This window comes from Cryptomeria japonica, chromosome 6, assembly GCF_030272615.1.
Source record: "Cryptomeria japonica chromosome 6, Sugi_1.0, whole genome shotgun sequence".
In the NCBI taxonomy this organism is placed as follows: domain Eukaryota; kingdom Viridiplantae; phylum Streptophyta; class Pinopsida; order Cupressales; family Cupressaceae; genus Cryptomeria; species Cryptomeria japonica.
Window position 1 is genome coordinate 21417613 of NC_081410.1, and position 15408 is coordinate 21433020.

Genomic DNA, 15408 nt, shown 5'->3' on the forward strand with positions numbered 1-15408 from the left:
GATTTAGAACTAAGGCTGCAATATGAAGTGGGGTGTTCATTGTGTTCCACTTCTGCATCACAATGTGCTTAATGTGTTGCTCATATGATTCTAAAGTAGGATCCTTAACTAAAATTGTTTGCATTATCTTTCTTAGCATGTTGTCAAATGTCTCATATATCTCTCCAAGACTAGGGGAGTCTGTATCAACATATCTAATTGCTGTTGTATAGCGGCAGGAGAGTATCTCCGCCCAGAAATGAAATCGGTGCCATTCATTTATATTTATTTGTTGAGGCCAACTCTTCACCAAAAGTCATCTCCTTTTGTTTGTAAAGTCACCTCATTTTTGAAGAGGGCTGACCTTTCACAAATGGTCACCATGCATGTATATATTCACTCAAGCAAATTCATTCAAAACATATTCGAATTCTCATAAAAGGCAAGTTTGTGTGACCTTAGGAAGATCAACTATCTTCAGCATATTATCATATTACTTCAGATCAATATATTAAGGAGATGTCCCAGTCTTTGTAGAAATTGCTCCTAGGAGAGGTGCTATACTCATTACTTCAGATCAGCCTAGTCTTTGGACCAATTGTAAAGCAGATTTCTGTCTTCATTAATATAACAATAAAAGAGATTATTGTTGCTGGGTTTTCTCTCCCTCAAGAAGGAGGGTTTTCCCAGGGTATTGACTATGTCTTATTGTTCATTATTGCTTTATCTCTGCTTAACTGAATTCTGATCATAAAATCAACATGGTATTAGAGCAGGTTTAATAAAAGATCTAATTAGACTTGTTTTAAGCAGTCAAGTAAACCTTTCTCTAGGGTAGATCTTGAAGGCATAGTATTGCAGATCTAAGGTTGCAAATTATTTCAGACCTAAGGGCAGATCTTTGAAGGAGAATTTGTGCGGAAAAAGAAGATGGTGAACGGTGTCAAGGTAGAAGATAGGCTTGATGGGGCCTCAAACTTCAACTCTAGGAAACCACCTAGGGTACTCATTGCATTAGAGGAGAATGATCTTCTTGATTTCGTGGAATGTGATATGCACGAGCCTTCCGATGATACTGAGAAAATCCAATGGAAGAAGAATGGCACAGAAGCTAGGAAGATCTTGATAGACTTTGTGATGAATCACCTAGTACCGATCATCTCCAAGTTGAAGTCAACTAAAGAAATGTTTGATACTCTAAAAGGCATGTATGAGATCAACAACACCAGCAGAGCCCTTGCTTTGAGACAACAACTTCACCATGTAAAAATGGATAAAGAAGATTCAATCATCTCATTCTTTATGAAGATTGCTGATTTGAGAGATCTGTTGAGCGCTATTGGGGACATAATTGCAGACAAAGATCTTCCCCAATCTTGGGAGCCCTTCATCCAAAGCATCATTGGGAGATCTAAGTTGCTCAAGTTTGATCGTCTTTGAGTTGATTGTATTCAAGAAGAGTCCAAGTTGGCAGCAAGAGGAATTGGCAAAACCATCACGATGTAGAAAATCAAATTCTTGCTACACATACTTCTAGAGAAAGAGGCAAAAGAAGAAAAAGGAATAGAAACAGAGAATCAGATTTTGCCCTAGATCTGAAGAAGAAGAAGGATTTCTCTCACATTCAATGTTTTAGTCGTGACAAGTATGGTCACTTTGTTCAAGATTGCAAATTAAGACCTACGCAACTTGCTTCTCCTGCAGAAATTGCCATGGGGACATCTCAAAAGCAGCCAAGCTCTAAAGTTGATTCAGAAGGTTTCTTATTCTCAAGTCGATCAGTTTCTTCGAAGAGGGGGAATTAACATTCAAAGGGAGTTTGACAAACCAACAGAGGCAACCTTGGGCGAGAGGTCAGAAGGTTTTGAAGCCCTTGCTGAGAGGGACGCTTAGCATCATTAATTTGTGTTATCTGTTGTTAATGCATTTTTTCTTTGAGACAGAGAAATTTGAAGTGAAAGCCCTTGTTAATGCATTTTTCTCTGAGACGGAGAAATTTGAGGTGAAAGCTCTTGTTCATCTCTGAGACAGTGATGTTGTTCTTTCCACCCTCTGGGAGTAGCCATGGTGGATGTCATGTTGAGAGACTCCATGACAACATCACGTTGAGAGACTTCGTGATGAATTCTTTGTACTTGTGTTTTTCCACACGTGGGAGTAGCCATGGTGGACGTCATGTTGAGTGACTCCATGACGACATCACATTGAGTGACTCTGTGATGGGCACTTGTGCACATATTCCTTTCCACACATGGGAGTAGCCACGGTGAATGTCATGTTGAGGGATTCCATGATGTTATCACGTTGAGTGACTCCGTGATGAACTTTCTTCCACAAATGGGTGTAACTATTGTGAGTGTCATGTTGAGAGACTCCATGACATGAATACCTGGAAAGATATCTCCCTAGCTAAGAGGGAGTGTTGTATAGCGGCGGGAGAGTATCATCTTTGGTCATTTGTTTAAAGTAAGAGGAATGGTGTTAGTTTTAGATCAGACTGATAGCAATTATCAAAATCAACACAATGAACATATAGAACACAAGAGTACCCTAGGAAAACCTCCCTCTTGGAGGTGAAAAACCCAGCAACAAATCTCAGATTGTATTAGACCAAATCAGTATGATTCTTACAAGTATTGCTTCAACACTTGAAGCAATATATCAGCATAGTATAATCCAAACTAGGGCATACAGCAGTATGACGGTGCTAGGGCAAACGTGTCTTAATATCCTTGCTGTAGGTGGTTAGCTAATCAAGTAAAGCAATCTGCTGGTGTGAATAATCCACTTGAAAGCGTGCTGATTGAGAAGACGATTTGTTGCCCCAAAAACACGTTCGCTGTCCTTGAAAGTGAGTTCACTGCCCCTTGGATCACGTCACTTGCTGAAGGTATAAATTCGCTGCTTTGCTGAAGGAATTCGCTTGAATATGTGCAGAGATAATTTGCTGAATAGTGGAGACAATTCGCTGGATAAGTGTGTCCATTTGATGTAAGAATGATCTGTATATATAGGTGACTTGTCTGCCTAGATTGACTTACGTCGGCCATGCATACATTCATAATTTTGGCACCCAAAATTACAAGTTACAACTATAGGATCGGACCAATACAAATTCCAAGTTACATGTGATAGGGTCTGCCCTATTTCCATTTACAAGTTACAATTCCCATTATAGGGTCAGACTCATTTACAAGTTACATTAGTCATCATAGGGTTAGCCCTATTCACAAGTTACATTGCCTATTATGGGGTCAGCCCTATTTATAATCACAAGTTACATTTTAACTTTGCATATTAATGTGACTAAGGCCAATAGGCCAATTAGTCACCCACATGTGCTAGGTTGGCCCTAGAAGGAATCCAACCTAGCTACAACATCAACAAATGGGCCACATTGAATGGGATGGCATGAGCTTAAAAAGATTTGGCAATGGAATACCCTGTTGCATCTTGTGCCTGCACATTAAACATACTTGCAACTTTTCCTAGCTTCTCACTACCACTAATCTTCCTCTTTCCTCTTTTGTCAATATCACTGCGACCACTACCAACTGCATAGCCATAGATGATTGTCTTGAAGAATGTATTGACATTGACACACTTTCAGATCTTATTTCCACCTCCATGTGCAATATATGAGCCCCTACCTCCTCATCCTCCTTTATGTCTTTACAAACCTGAAGTCCATGGCTTGTAACACCCAAAAAATGAGACCATACCCTTGTGTAGCTGCCTCTAAAATCTGTGTTGCAAATGTGATAAACCACACTGTACTCCTTGAATTTTTCTCTTTGGTATCTAGGGCTGTTACAAATTAGAGAAGAGGTTTTTTGGGTGAAAAGTGCTCTTTGCATAAGGTTTCAAGGCAAGAAAAGGGCACTCAAATGGATTTGGTGGCCGTTCACCTCCACCCCCAACACTTTCACACTCTAATGAAGCTGAAACTTTTACGTTTATTTTAGTTTCTTCCACTTCATTGTCACTATTGTCATTCTCACTGCTGCTAATGTTTTTTTTTTTGAGATATAATTCAACTTTGAATTGAAACAAAAAAAAAAAAATTAGGCATTTCTTACTTTAAGCTTTGAATAAAAATTGCAAAAAAAATAAAATGGTAGAATGACTTGCCTCTTTGAATTTTTTTTGTCTCACTACCAGTGATGCCCTAGATTCAAACTCGTTTCTAGCTGCTCCTTCAATCCTTTTTAAAATAATTTGTTCTTTGGATTTCCTTCAAACCCTTCTACAATTAATTTGGACAAATAAAAAATGCACTTGCATTGAAATGAGGCTCTTTTTCCTCATGTAGGGCGAGTTGGGAGTTGGGAGCCCACAAAGAAAGAATTTAATAATGTTTTTTCAATATTTGAGTGTGTTTTTTCTTCAATGCTACTTTTTGGTGGGGATAGTTGCTGCCCCCTTTTATCCTTACTGCATCCCTGCGTTTAGGGAACGTTTTTGCAATTTTTTTAATTTTTGGTTAGAGCCCAGCGATGTCCTCAGAACGTCCCAAAAATGGGAACACATCTAAAACGGCGAGGAATACTTCTCCAGGTTTCTTTGGTTCTTTGTAAATATTGGATAACGATAAAGTATCATGATGTTTAGAATTAGAACATTTTATCTCTATATTGACCAATATGCAGAGGTTTTTTAAATAACCTTCACTAAAACATTTATAACACACTATGAAGAATCTTTTAAAATTGTCCCACTTCATGCCCTGAATAGATAAATTATCCCGCATGGAAGTCTTTTTGTTGGAATCCAAGCAAGGTTCAGCTTTGTGGTCAGTCTGAAGTTTGAACAGATAAGTTTTTTATAATAAGAGCATTTTTGGTACTCTAAAGATGAAAGTCCTTTCGAGGAGGATTCTTAGGAAACCTATCCTTATTTGCCTTCTTGCTCTTTTGTTTCCTCTTTAAACCATGTTGTTGCTGACTTGTCTAGTCATTGCCTTGAGGTGCTCTTCTTTTTGCTGTGAGTGCATCCTTCCTTCTTCCTTCATGTCAGACCAGCTTGATTGGCTGCCTGCGAAGGCAAGGGCAGCCCTTAATCTAATGTTTATAGTACTCTTGATGAGTAAATGTCTATAGTTTCTGCTCTGGATATGGAAGGTTCTAGCTTCAGCCATATTCTAAAATAACAATGTGCTGTGTGTTTTCATGATTATATCCATGATATTTATAATATTAAATGAAATTGCACAAAAAACACAGTTAAACCCACAATGAGTAACATCACCTGAACATGATATGGAGGCCAATTCAAACCTCCATGTTTGGGTGTAGGCTGGAACCCATATTCCATTAGTCCACAACACCTTGGTTGCATTGTACTCTTAAAATTCCAAATTCAAACATCCATGTTTGGGTGTATGATGTGCTGTTCCATGAGTCCACGGCACCTTGGTGGCACTGTATTCTTAAAATTTACCAAGTAAAATCCTATCCAAGAGTCTGATGACACTCAAATGTATGTTCTGCCAAGCTGCACTCTGATTTTGGTCCAATCACATCTTTCTTTGTATGCAGTTTTTCTCCAATTCTAAAGTTTCTCAGAAATGGAAGGATGCTAGAACAGACTAACAGACAGCTTTCTTGGATCTTGTAAACTACACGCAGAATCGACAAATAATACAGTGAGATGAAGTTCAAAGGGGAATGGAATCAGTGAAATGACATAACAAGAAATGAAAATGCTCTAAAGAAGACTCACATTGCAGGAAGAGAAAGAGTGGTAAATACAGGAATTCAGAACAGAAAAACATGGTTTTATCACTTCCTTTGTTTAATAATATTACTTGGAAAGTGGAAACATTTCCAAAGTTGGTCCAGTTGCAGAATTTGTGCAAGTTCTACAGTTAATGATCTTATGCTGATATTTCGTTATGAATTTGAGAATATAGTTCAATTTTCTAACATGATAGATGGTTCTAGTTGATAAATTAGTGCATTAACTTTTGCAATAATATGCAAAAAGGAACGATTTTATTGCTTTGATTGAGATTTGAAATTGATTGGGAGAAATTTTGCTATTTATTTTGGAGCATCATTGTAAACTACTTGCATTGATATTACTTTCCATTGTACCATCAGATGAAATTTTATATGTCATTTGATCAAGATTGCAACTATATTGTTGTATATTGTTACAACATTATATGCAGCTTATTCTATGCTTGTTTTGCAACAGGAACCGGTGAAAATGTGAAAATACAAGGTTCAAATGAAATCACACATAGGTTAGTATGCATTTAGTGAAAACAACATACATTGGACCCATTGGAAGAAATATAGAATGCAAAAGTACATTCTTTATCCTATTAGTCATTGTGCTTTTGACTTTTATGCTGTAGACTAATAGTTTGGCACTGCTTCAATTCTAGGGTGCAAAATTGTGTTCTGGAGTTAAGAACATTGTTGTATTTCAGTTTTGTTTTCTTTTGTATATTTTATATCATGAACTTTTGGATAACATTCAGTGGTGGGGAAACGGGAGCATCAGTAACCAGTCAAGATGGCAACTGTAGCCCAACTATGGTGAGTGAGTATCATAATTCATAAAATGATGGGTTTACTTCTCAAAACTCTCTTGAAATTGTTATAGACCCGATATACTATTTTCTATAGTGGATATGTCACATGGACAGTTTGTCATTTGTAACTCAATTATAGCAAAATATGATGATTATTTAAATTTTTCGTGAACCAGGATGGTGGGATGGTAGGGGATGTTGTTTTAGGGGTGGCAGGCTGGGGGCTAATTCTTTTGGGACAGCAGGGGGATGGCAGTACATGCACATATACTCAAACTTCTACAAGTTTAACAATAGATGACATCAAAACTTTTTATTGCTGTAGTAACTGCTATCAGCCTATCACTGATTGATTCAAGCATGTCTGTTAGCTGTCAGCCTATCACTGAGACATGATTGAATCAGTCAGTGATAGGCTGATAGCAGTATGGCAGAAATAAATTATTTAAAGTAAAAAATAAATTGACCTGCATTAGCATGAGGCCAAATTTGTCTATCTGCTTTGTGGTAGAAAAAGATAGGTCATATGTTCAATTTAGATATACACTGTTACCTTTGTTGCTACATTAGCATGAGGCCAAATTTGTCTATCTGCTTTGTGGTTCAATTTAGATATTCACTGTTACCTTTGTTGTTGATTCCTAGCTCGTACAGGGGCAAGTATCCATGTATACCTTGTTTTCTCCACAGTGAATTATATGGTAAGCAATTTATTCTTGTCTGTCGTCTTTCATTTGTTGTTGCACATCCCAGAGGTCGAGAGTGGTAAATGTGGTAAAAAAGTTTCCACGTGTCCTGCCAAAATCTTCTGCACTTTTCATAACCAATTTTGCTGCCTTATCTTGTTGTTTAACATTTTTGTTTCTCTTTCAATGTATAAACGTCCCTTTTAAAACCTTTTTTTGGTGTAAATGGTATGAATTTCTTAGAAAATCATGTGATTCCCTCACTCAATCTAGACCTGAGCCATTCGCAGGACATCTCAGATTTCTACAGCTGTCCGGGGGATGAACAAATGTGTCACAAATGTTCAAATGGTTTGTTTGATGTCTCGAGAATGTTCTAGAATTTTGAGAAAAAATAGGGGTGGCCAAGGGGCGTCCTGCTGTCTCCGAAATGCTATTGGGGATGGGGACACTAGTTTCAGAGTTGGGTGCACATCCCTGTGGAGCATAGTTTAAAATCAATACTTTAAGCATGATCACAGATTAAAAGAGATATAAAAGATCCAGCCTTAGGCAGTCCGCTATGAGGTCTATTAGATCTTGTATTGGCCTCTTCACAGTGATCGACAGTGACAATGATGACTCCTTCATTTTTGACCCATACTGTAATACTCAATGATACCTTTTTTCTAGTGGCCTTGATGTGGATGCCCTTTTTAAAAATCTATCCCCAAACAATAAATGCAAAATTCAAATTGAAGTGAAAAATTGTGTGAAATACTGAAATAAGAATGCAAATTGTAAGTATGAGTATCTGATTGAGTACTGTCAATGATTGTGAAAATAACTTTGAAACTGGCACCTTTTTGCATTTTCTTTAATTTACAAGTATGGTTTTATTTCTTTATTAAACAATTATAAATGTCGGACACATCAGGATGTCGCCTGCAAATTGGGGACATACATCAATGTCCATGGGAAGTGAAGACATCCCCTGTGTATCCCTATAAAACTGAAAACCAGTGCTAAGGAAAAAGAATGCTTCTGTACCAAGCAACGTCCGAGACTAGAGGGAAGGACAAACTTTTAAGCTCCTCATAATGTTATGTGTTTCAAATTAATCTACGGCAGATCAAGACTATATAGTGTTAATCTTACTGAGTGAATCATGCTCTTGAAGCAAAGCATCTTCATGTTTAGGCTATCAATATTTTTAAACTTGGTGATTCAGTTATTGTTAAAAAAGTGCTGCAAGATCTCTGTCTATCACAATACACAGAAAAAAAACAGTTCTTCTGTTATAGGAAAATTCTGTCAAAGGAAATTGAAAGAAACTCTATTTCTTCATTTGAAAAGAGGAGAACATTAACAGAGGCCTAGCAGATACATTTTGATGTAAAAAGTTTCTGAAGTAGGTCATTGAAGTGATGGCTCTGATATTGAATACTCTTAGCAGTTAACCCTTAAAATCAAGCTCCTAGATTGTGGTAAATATTTCTTCAGAAATAGAAAGAACATCGAACATTGATTTACTTTTATCCTATCAAAGTTTTGTTGCTGCTTGATGAGTTCTTGGGGAAAATACTTTAAGGAGAAAAGCCCAACATCCGAAAGCAAACCATTTGTATTATTCAGTAACTAAGAGGTTAGAATATAAATCTCAGGCTATTCTTTTATAGGATTATCACCAACATTCAATTCAGGAACAATTCCAGCAGAGTAATGATACCTGCAAGTCAATCATACATTTCACACTATACACCATCCTCTAGCACCATTAAATAGACAAAATTGAAACTACAAAATAGAAGTCAAAACGACAACCAAAAAATGGCACCACAATTGGTCTCCTTTCTAAAAATAGAAGATGCTCTTATAGTTATCATAATCTGTCATAATGTGTGCATAGTTGCCTCCTTAATTTGGGTGCTCCATTTTGGTATATTGAAACTGATTCAAAGATGCCTTATGACTTGTCATGATGTTAGTCAAGATTACAATCTAATTCATGTATAATCATGCTCAATCATGCTCTTACAGGTCATAAGTTACTCTATCATGAATGCAATGTGCCCTTCTTGCACCTAGTCAGCTTTGCTTTCAGTTAGCCCATTCTCAGGTTCCTATAGGCTATCTAGAGTTGGTTAGGGGACTCGGTGTTTTGTGCAGAGCTCGGGTTTTCATTTTTAGTGGTTTTGATAGCCGTGCTATTTTTAGTATATGCAATTTTTGGTAAGTGCTATTTTGGGCTCTTGTCATCCTCTTTAGTACTGGTTCTGCTTCAGTGTGAATGTTCTCTCTTTTGATGTTTTGGCAATTTTTTTGTAAGGGGTGAGAAATTAAATTTTATATTTTTGGAAAAGTATATCTCCAAGTTGTACAACGAAAAGTATATCTCCAAGTTGTACAACTAGGCTAAGGGCGACATAACTTTTTCTAGGGAATAAAATATTCAAATATTTGAAATGCCCTAATTTTTCCCTCCAAGCTCTATATATTGGGGTTTGGACTCTCATTTCTGCAATTTGTCTGGTTTTGGGGGTGAAAAACCTACCCTAGCTGGGCCTTGGTTTTCATTTGGAGATGACATTGGTTTTGTTTGAGTTGATGATATGGGGTTTGCAAGGATGAAGATTTATACGGTATTTTGGTTTAGATTTCAGTGCTTTAGGGGTATGATAGGATTATTTAGAGATTTTGATACTTTCAGCAAGTTTTGGAGTGAAAGTACAGACCTGGCTGTGATGTCCCCATCCAAATGTCAAATCTAAAAAAAAAACCAGACAACTGAAAGAAGCTCCTATGATCTTTATAAATGATAAACCATTACAAGACATGACCATGTAACAGACAACAAGACACAGATTATTAGAAAGGCAGTGAAATAAAATAAATTAAATACAATTGCCATACATCTATTATACATACAGAAAACAGTGATTAAAGAAAAGAAAAGAAACAGTAATTAATGAACGATATATCCCAAGACAGCGAATCATTAACATAGTGGCTTCATCACTCCTAATAGAGCAATTCCTTCTAAGACAATGTGCTAGCTATTCCACAAGTTAATCACAAGAAGTTTTGAAGTGATTTCTGGAAGGCTTGATATGACAAAGAGAAGTGATCGGCTATATCTAATGGTCGATAAATATATGTTGGTCTGCAGTAACATCTATATGCAGCAAAACAGATCGCCAAAGAATGTTAACTAGTGATTACGAAAATCACCCACTAATCGATATCCCGTGAAGAAGCAGCAATCAACAAATAAAAGATGGGTCAATGAATATAACGATAATAATAATATTTCAATGAGCAAAGAATCAACAACACTCCATGATCTGCGATAGTCTAGAAGCCAGCGATCATCAAAATAAACAATAATCCAAGGTAGCGATGTCTATAAGAAAATAATAAATTAGCGATCTGGGAGACATTGGACAGTTTTGTGAATGAAGCAATATAATTATAATGATCCGTAATTCGTTAGGGAAAAGCAATGAAGGGAAAAGGATCATTATTGAGAATAACAAATACAGATCGATTAGATTAAGGAGACAAATTAATAATGGTTACCCTATGTGCTTGCTTGGGGTAATTAGCGGCAATTAAGAGATGATAAAAAAATCATTAGCTTAATGAAGGGATACGACTGCTTTTGAGACATGTCTCTTGGGTATCCAAGCAATACGACCCTTCAAACATATTAGGTATTTATTGGAGAAGATAAGAGGAATTCAGTTAGGGTGGAATCGAATCCTTAATCTCTATATACATATCTGGTTTGATGACTCAGTTGAGCAATTGACATTGAATCAATCAGTGGCACATATATCAAGTTCGAAACCAGGGAAGGCTCCAGCATTGCATACTTACAAAGGCAGATCCAGAATAACGTTCCTCACCATAAGCGATTGGGAAGACCATTCATGGTAAAAATTATCCTTGCATATTTATCAAACATTCATAGTGGAGACAGTAGAGATAATCTTAGCATTATTGAGTTGTACTAAGTGTTGACATATATGTATGCCAAGTCATCTTATTTAGTTGATTGAATCAGAGATAGCAGTGACATTGGCTCATATTGTACAACATAAGAACAATCTTCAGAAGTGATATCATAGACTAGTAATCTTATTTAAATCATTATCTTCTTAACTGCTATTAGAGATTTTAAGGAAATAAGTATATTACAATTGATCTTTGCTAGTTAATTGTTCCAATTTATAAGTACCAACAAAAGGGGACTTTACACTGGCCGTACATTTCCAACCATAGGAGAACCCACATTTTGGCTCATATCTTCCAGTCATTCAAATAAATGCTTCTGGGTGATCAAGTTTCATATATTATTTGCAGGGTTTGGAATGTATTTGAATTTTCCTAGAGAAATCGCCCAAGTACAGGGCTGTACACTTGCTGTAGCTGGCATGTGGGAAATTTTCAGGGTTGAATCTGCTTTAGGGGCTGTCAAACTGTCTTCCTTTGAGGCATTTGGGTGCTATGAAGTTAATCTGAAAGATATCCCCCTTTAAAGATTTACAAGTGTGGTGTTTGGGAACTTTGAATGAATTGCTCTTGAAATTTTGGACTGCTCAGTTTGAGTAAGTTTCCTGAGGTTAATTGTCAGTCTTCAAGCTTGCAAACAGTTCGAGGATCATCATTATTCAGGTCTGAGTTTGCAAGGAGTTTGATGTATTGTTTGGGAATACCCTAGAATCTTATTGGGCCCTTTAATGAATGCAAGGATTAAACCAAAAAAGAGTTTCAGATTAATTTTGACTGTAATCTTCAGTATATTTGCTGCTACAGGTCTGTACAGGTCTGTTCAAATTTGAATTTGCTCTATTTTCAGTCATTATGTAAATTGACAGTGAAGTTTTGATGTCATCATGTTTGTTATTATTCACTTTAGTATTATAAATTTCTCTATGCATTATTATGTGATATCCCCATCCAAATTCTAATACAAAACAAGTAGCAGAATCTTGTATGGTCTGTGGCGTGGCAGGCATAGGACATCTCCATTTAGCCAGTAGCCGAAACAATGGTTGGGCTTAGCAGGAATAGTAAAGGTGTAGATATAATAAAGGCGTCTCTTTGAGGATGCTTACAAGCTTTCATCAAATATGCAGCAAACAGTTCTGAGAAAGCTCCTTGTATTATCTTTACAAATGAGGATGCATATAAAGGATAAACCAGTTCTCCTAATAAGACTGTCTCATGATTGAACTTAAAGTCAGCAATCTTCATCCTTGAGCGAGTGAGATGGTGCAAGCAATTAATCAGAAGATGATTGAGAGTTTATATAATAACAGCAATCACAACATTAATAATAAGAAGTCAGCAATCTCAGGATCGATTACCATTAAGTGGCTGGATTACAATGGCAGCGAGTTAGTCAAAGCAATAATGATACGATTTGATAAGTGAAAGGTGGCATCATAATGATATGATTATTAAACAAACATACATAGTTAAAGAATGAATGGACCACTTTGTTTATTCTCAAAAGATGCGATTATGATTCAGATTAAAGAGTGAAAAGATGGAAGAAATGATCCAGTGATATGATTCAGATTATGGTTATGATTTGATAAGTAATGGAAGTTAGTTAATGAGCATATGGTGCGATTCAGTGATCAGCAATTAATATTAGTAAACACTAATAAAGGCAGCGATAATAATCATCAAATCAAAGATAAAAATGTTGAAGAAGTGTAGCTATGGTCGGATCTCTCTGATTAGTCTAGCCAATCCAAATGTCCAATTGGCCTATTGGCCTTAGACATTTGTATATTCAATTACTTAATTGAATATTAGTTAGAATTCTGATGATCATTGATTATCATACTTATAATTATTATCAACTTGGATTCATAATTGTTTTAGTTACTATCGGCTTTACCTAAACCGATTGTATTGGTTATCACTTTAGTTAACACCGATTGTAATTGAAACGGTTGGGAGTTACTCTGTATTAATCCTTGTTGCCAATAGTCATCGAGTCTCTTAATGAAGAGACAAGAGACACGATTCACTAAGAGACTATCAGGGGTCATATTAGTATATGAATCCCCTTTGAACGATAACAGATGAGAAAAGAATTTAAGTTAACAAGCATTAAAAGAAACATTGCGATACGACAAACAAGATAGAAATCCGAGTATCGATTTGTCTATTATTATTATTATTATCCCTTGCATTGGTTGTGATCGGGTTGAATAGTAATATCCCTTGCATAGCTGATTATGCCTATTAGTGAATCGGTTTGACTTTATAACCTATCGTACTCTTAGTAAAGAGTCACGACCCCTTAGGAAGACTTCGGTCTTCATATTTTAGAAAGATGTGTCTCCTTTGGAACAGGATAAAGAGAGGTAATAAACAGATCAATTAATTACTGTATGCACATAAATTGTGTGGAAGTAAAAACACAGCAGTCTGTGTAGATTGCAGTCAAATATAATTTCGAACTTGGTGGAATTCAATAACATATAACAGTTTGTCATCATCAAAAGATTATATATATATATATAATCTGCAGATCGGATTATTCATATATATCATGGCATATTGAATTATACATGCAACAGTCTATGTTCACATAGAAGTTCATTCTATTCATTCACAGTGAATTCAACATACATATTGCAGATTGAATTCATACCTTTCATAAGTTGAATGAATATCAAAACTAAGATCTAAGGTCAAATAAAATTTAAAAGTACCTACCTCCTATAATCTGATCAAAATTAACAAAAAGAAACCGATTTGCCAAGGAAATAGTTACGATGGAACAATACAATTTCATTGATAGTATGTTTCGATTAAAGGCAGGAAATTAGAGCCGTGACTATTAGAATTGGTAAAACAAAAGATATGATTTGTTAAGGGAATTGTTTCATCAAAAGGTTGCATGCTTTCATACAAGGGCATAATGAAAGCTATAAAGTCTAGATTGTTTGAGGGATGAAAGGTGTGTGAAGTTGATTATTTTATTGAATTCACAGCAGATTTCTAAGAGACCCAGGTGAAGGTGGTGTATCCACCCTCTTACAAGGCCATAGACGCATGAGATTCTGATATTAATAAAGCAGAGACAGCGTCCCCTTTACTTGCATGAACATAAGGATCGAAACCAGACACAGTAAAATAGATTGAGGCCAACCTTCTCAGTCACCCATCGCATGATAAAGAGAAATCAATCAGATACAGCAATCTAATCAGTAAAGGATTGAATCACATTTTGTATCAATTTCCCCAAGAAGTAAACCAGCTATAATAATATAATTCTGCATTTCAATCCATACTTGGTCACATTGAAGTTGCATCAGATCGAAATACCAATCTTTCTTGGAACATCATAATTAGAATTTCAAACAATAATATTGATTACTGACTAAGAATCCTGTATCTATACAACTTAAATCTTATTTGAAATCAATTCTATATCATTAGTCAGATTGTAAAAGTCATGAATATAAGGGACATTACATATTATCAGCAAATGCTCATGAAACCATAATGAATGAAACCTGAAACTATTCCAATCAGCAAGCTATCTGTTACTTTCATTGCATGTTACCACTTACCACACAAAAAATTGTGAACAATATCAACACAAAGAAAAATTAGGGGTAACCATTATGTGCAATGCTATAGTGACATTAGATTCTCTTACAACCTCATACACGTCCAAAAGTATCCAACACGTGGCCAATAATGCCAACACATTACTAATAATTCCAGACATTAGGATGCAAGTTTGAGACACCTTTCCCAGCACTATGGCCTATGTCTTTACATACAGTAGCAACAATGCCAGTGGTTATGTAGATAGCCACTAAAAAGGATCAATCTTTTTCATAGGATTGGCCCTCATCTATTCACTCTGTTGAGGAAGTGCCATTTAAAATTTTAAAGTACTTATTCTTTCTATTAAATGTTATTTAAATGATTCATTGCCCTATTTGAATTATCTGCCTCAAGGATTCACATGGGCATTGTGTGAAAGATCTATCTTCTCCGGTAGACGCACAACAATGAATATAGCATAAGCAAGTTTTCAGCAAGATAGGCAGCAAAATGCAGCATTGTTAGGACACCAAATCATGTATAGGGAAACTCAATACTAATTCAGAATTCATTAAAAAAATCCATTTGAGCACACTAAAATCTAAACAAATCAGTTGCAAGCAAAATATCTATTAACAA

The 15408-nt window shown here is 36.0% G+C and overlaps 1 protein-coding gene across 2 annotated transcripts in view; it reads left to right on the top strand.

The window, feature by feature from the left end:
- LOC131048043 (uncharacterized) overlaps positions 1 to 15408 on the top strand; it is a 123928-nt gene that overhangs the window by 53808 nt on the left and 54712 nt on the right. For both annotated transcript variants that reach the window (XM_057981885.1, XM_057981884.1), the window contains exons 6-7: positions 6178 to 6226; positions 6467 to 6524. In XM_057981885.1, the coding sequence (XP_057837868.1) occupies positions 6178 to 6226; positions 6467 to 6524 (107 nt within the window). The remainder of the gene's footprint in view (positions 1 to 6177; positions 6227 to 6466; positions 6525 to 15408) is intronic.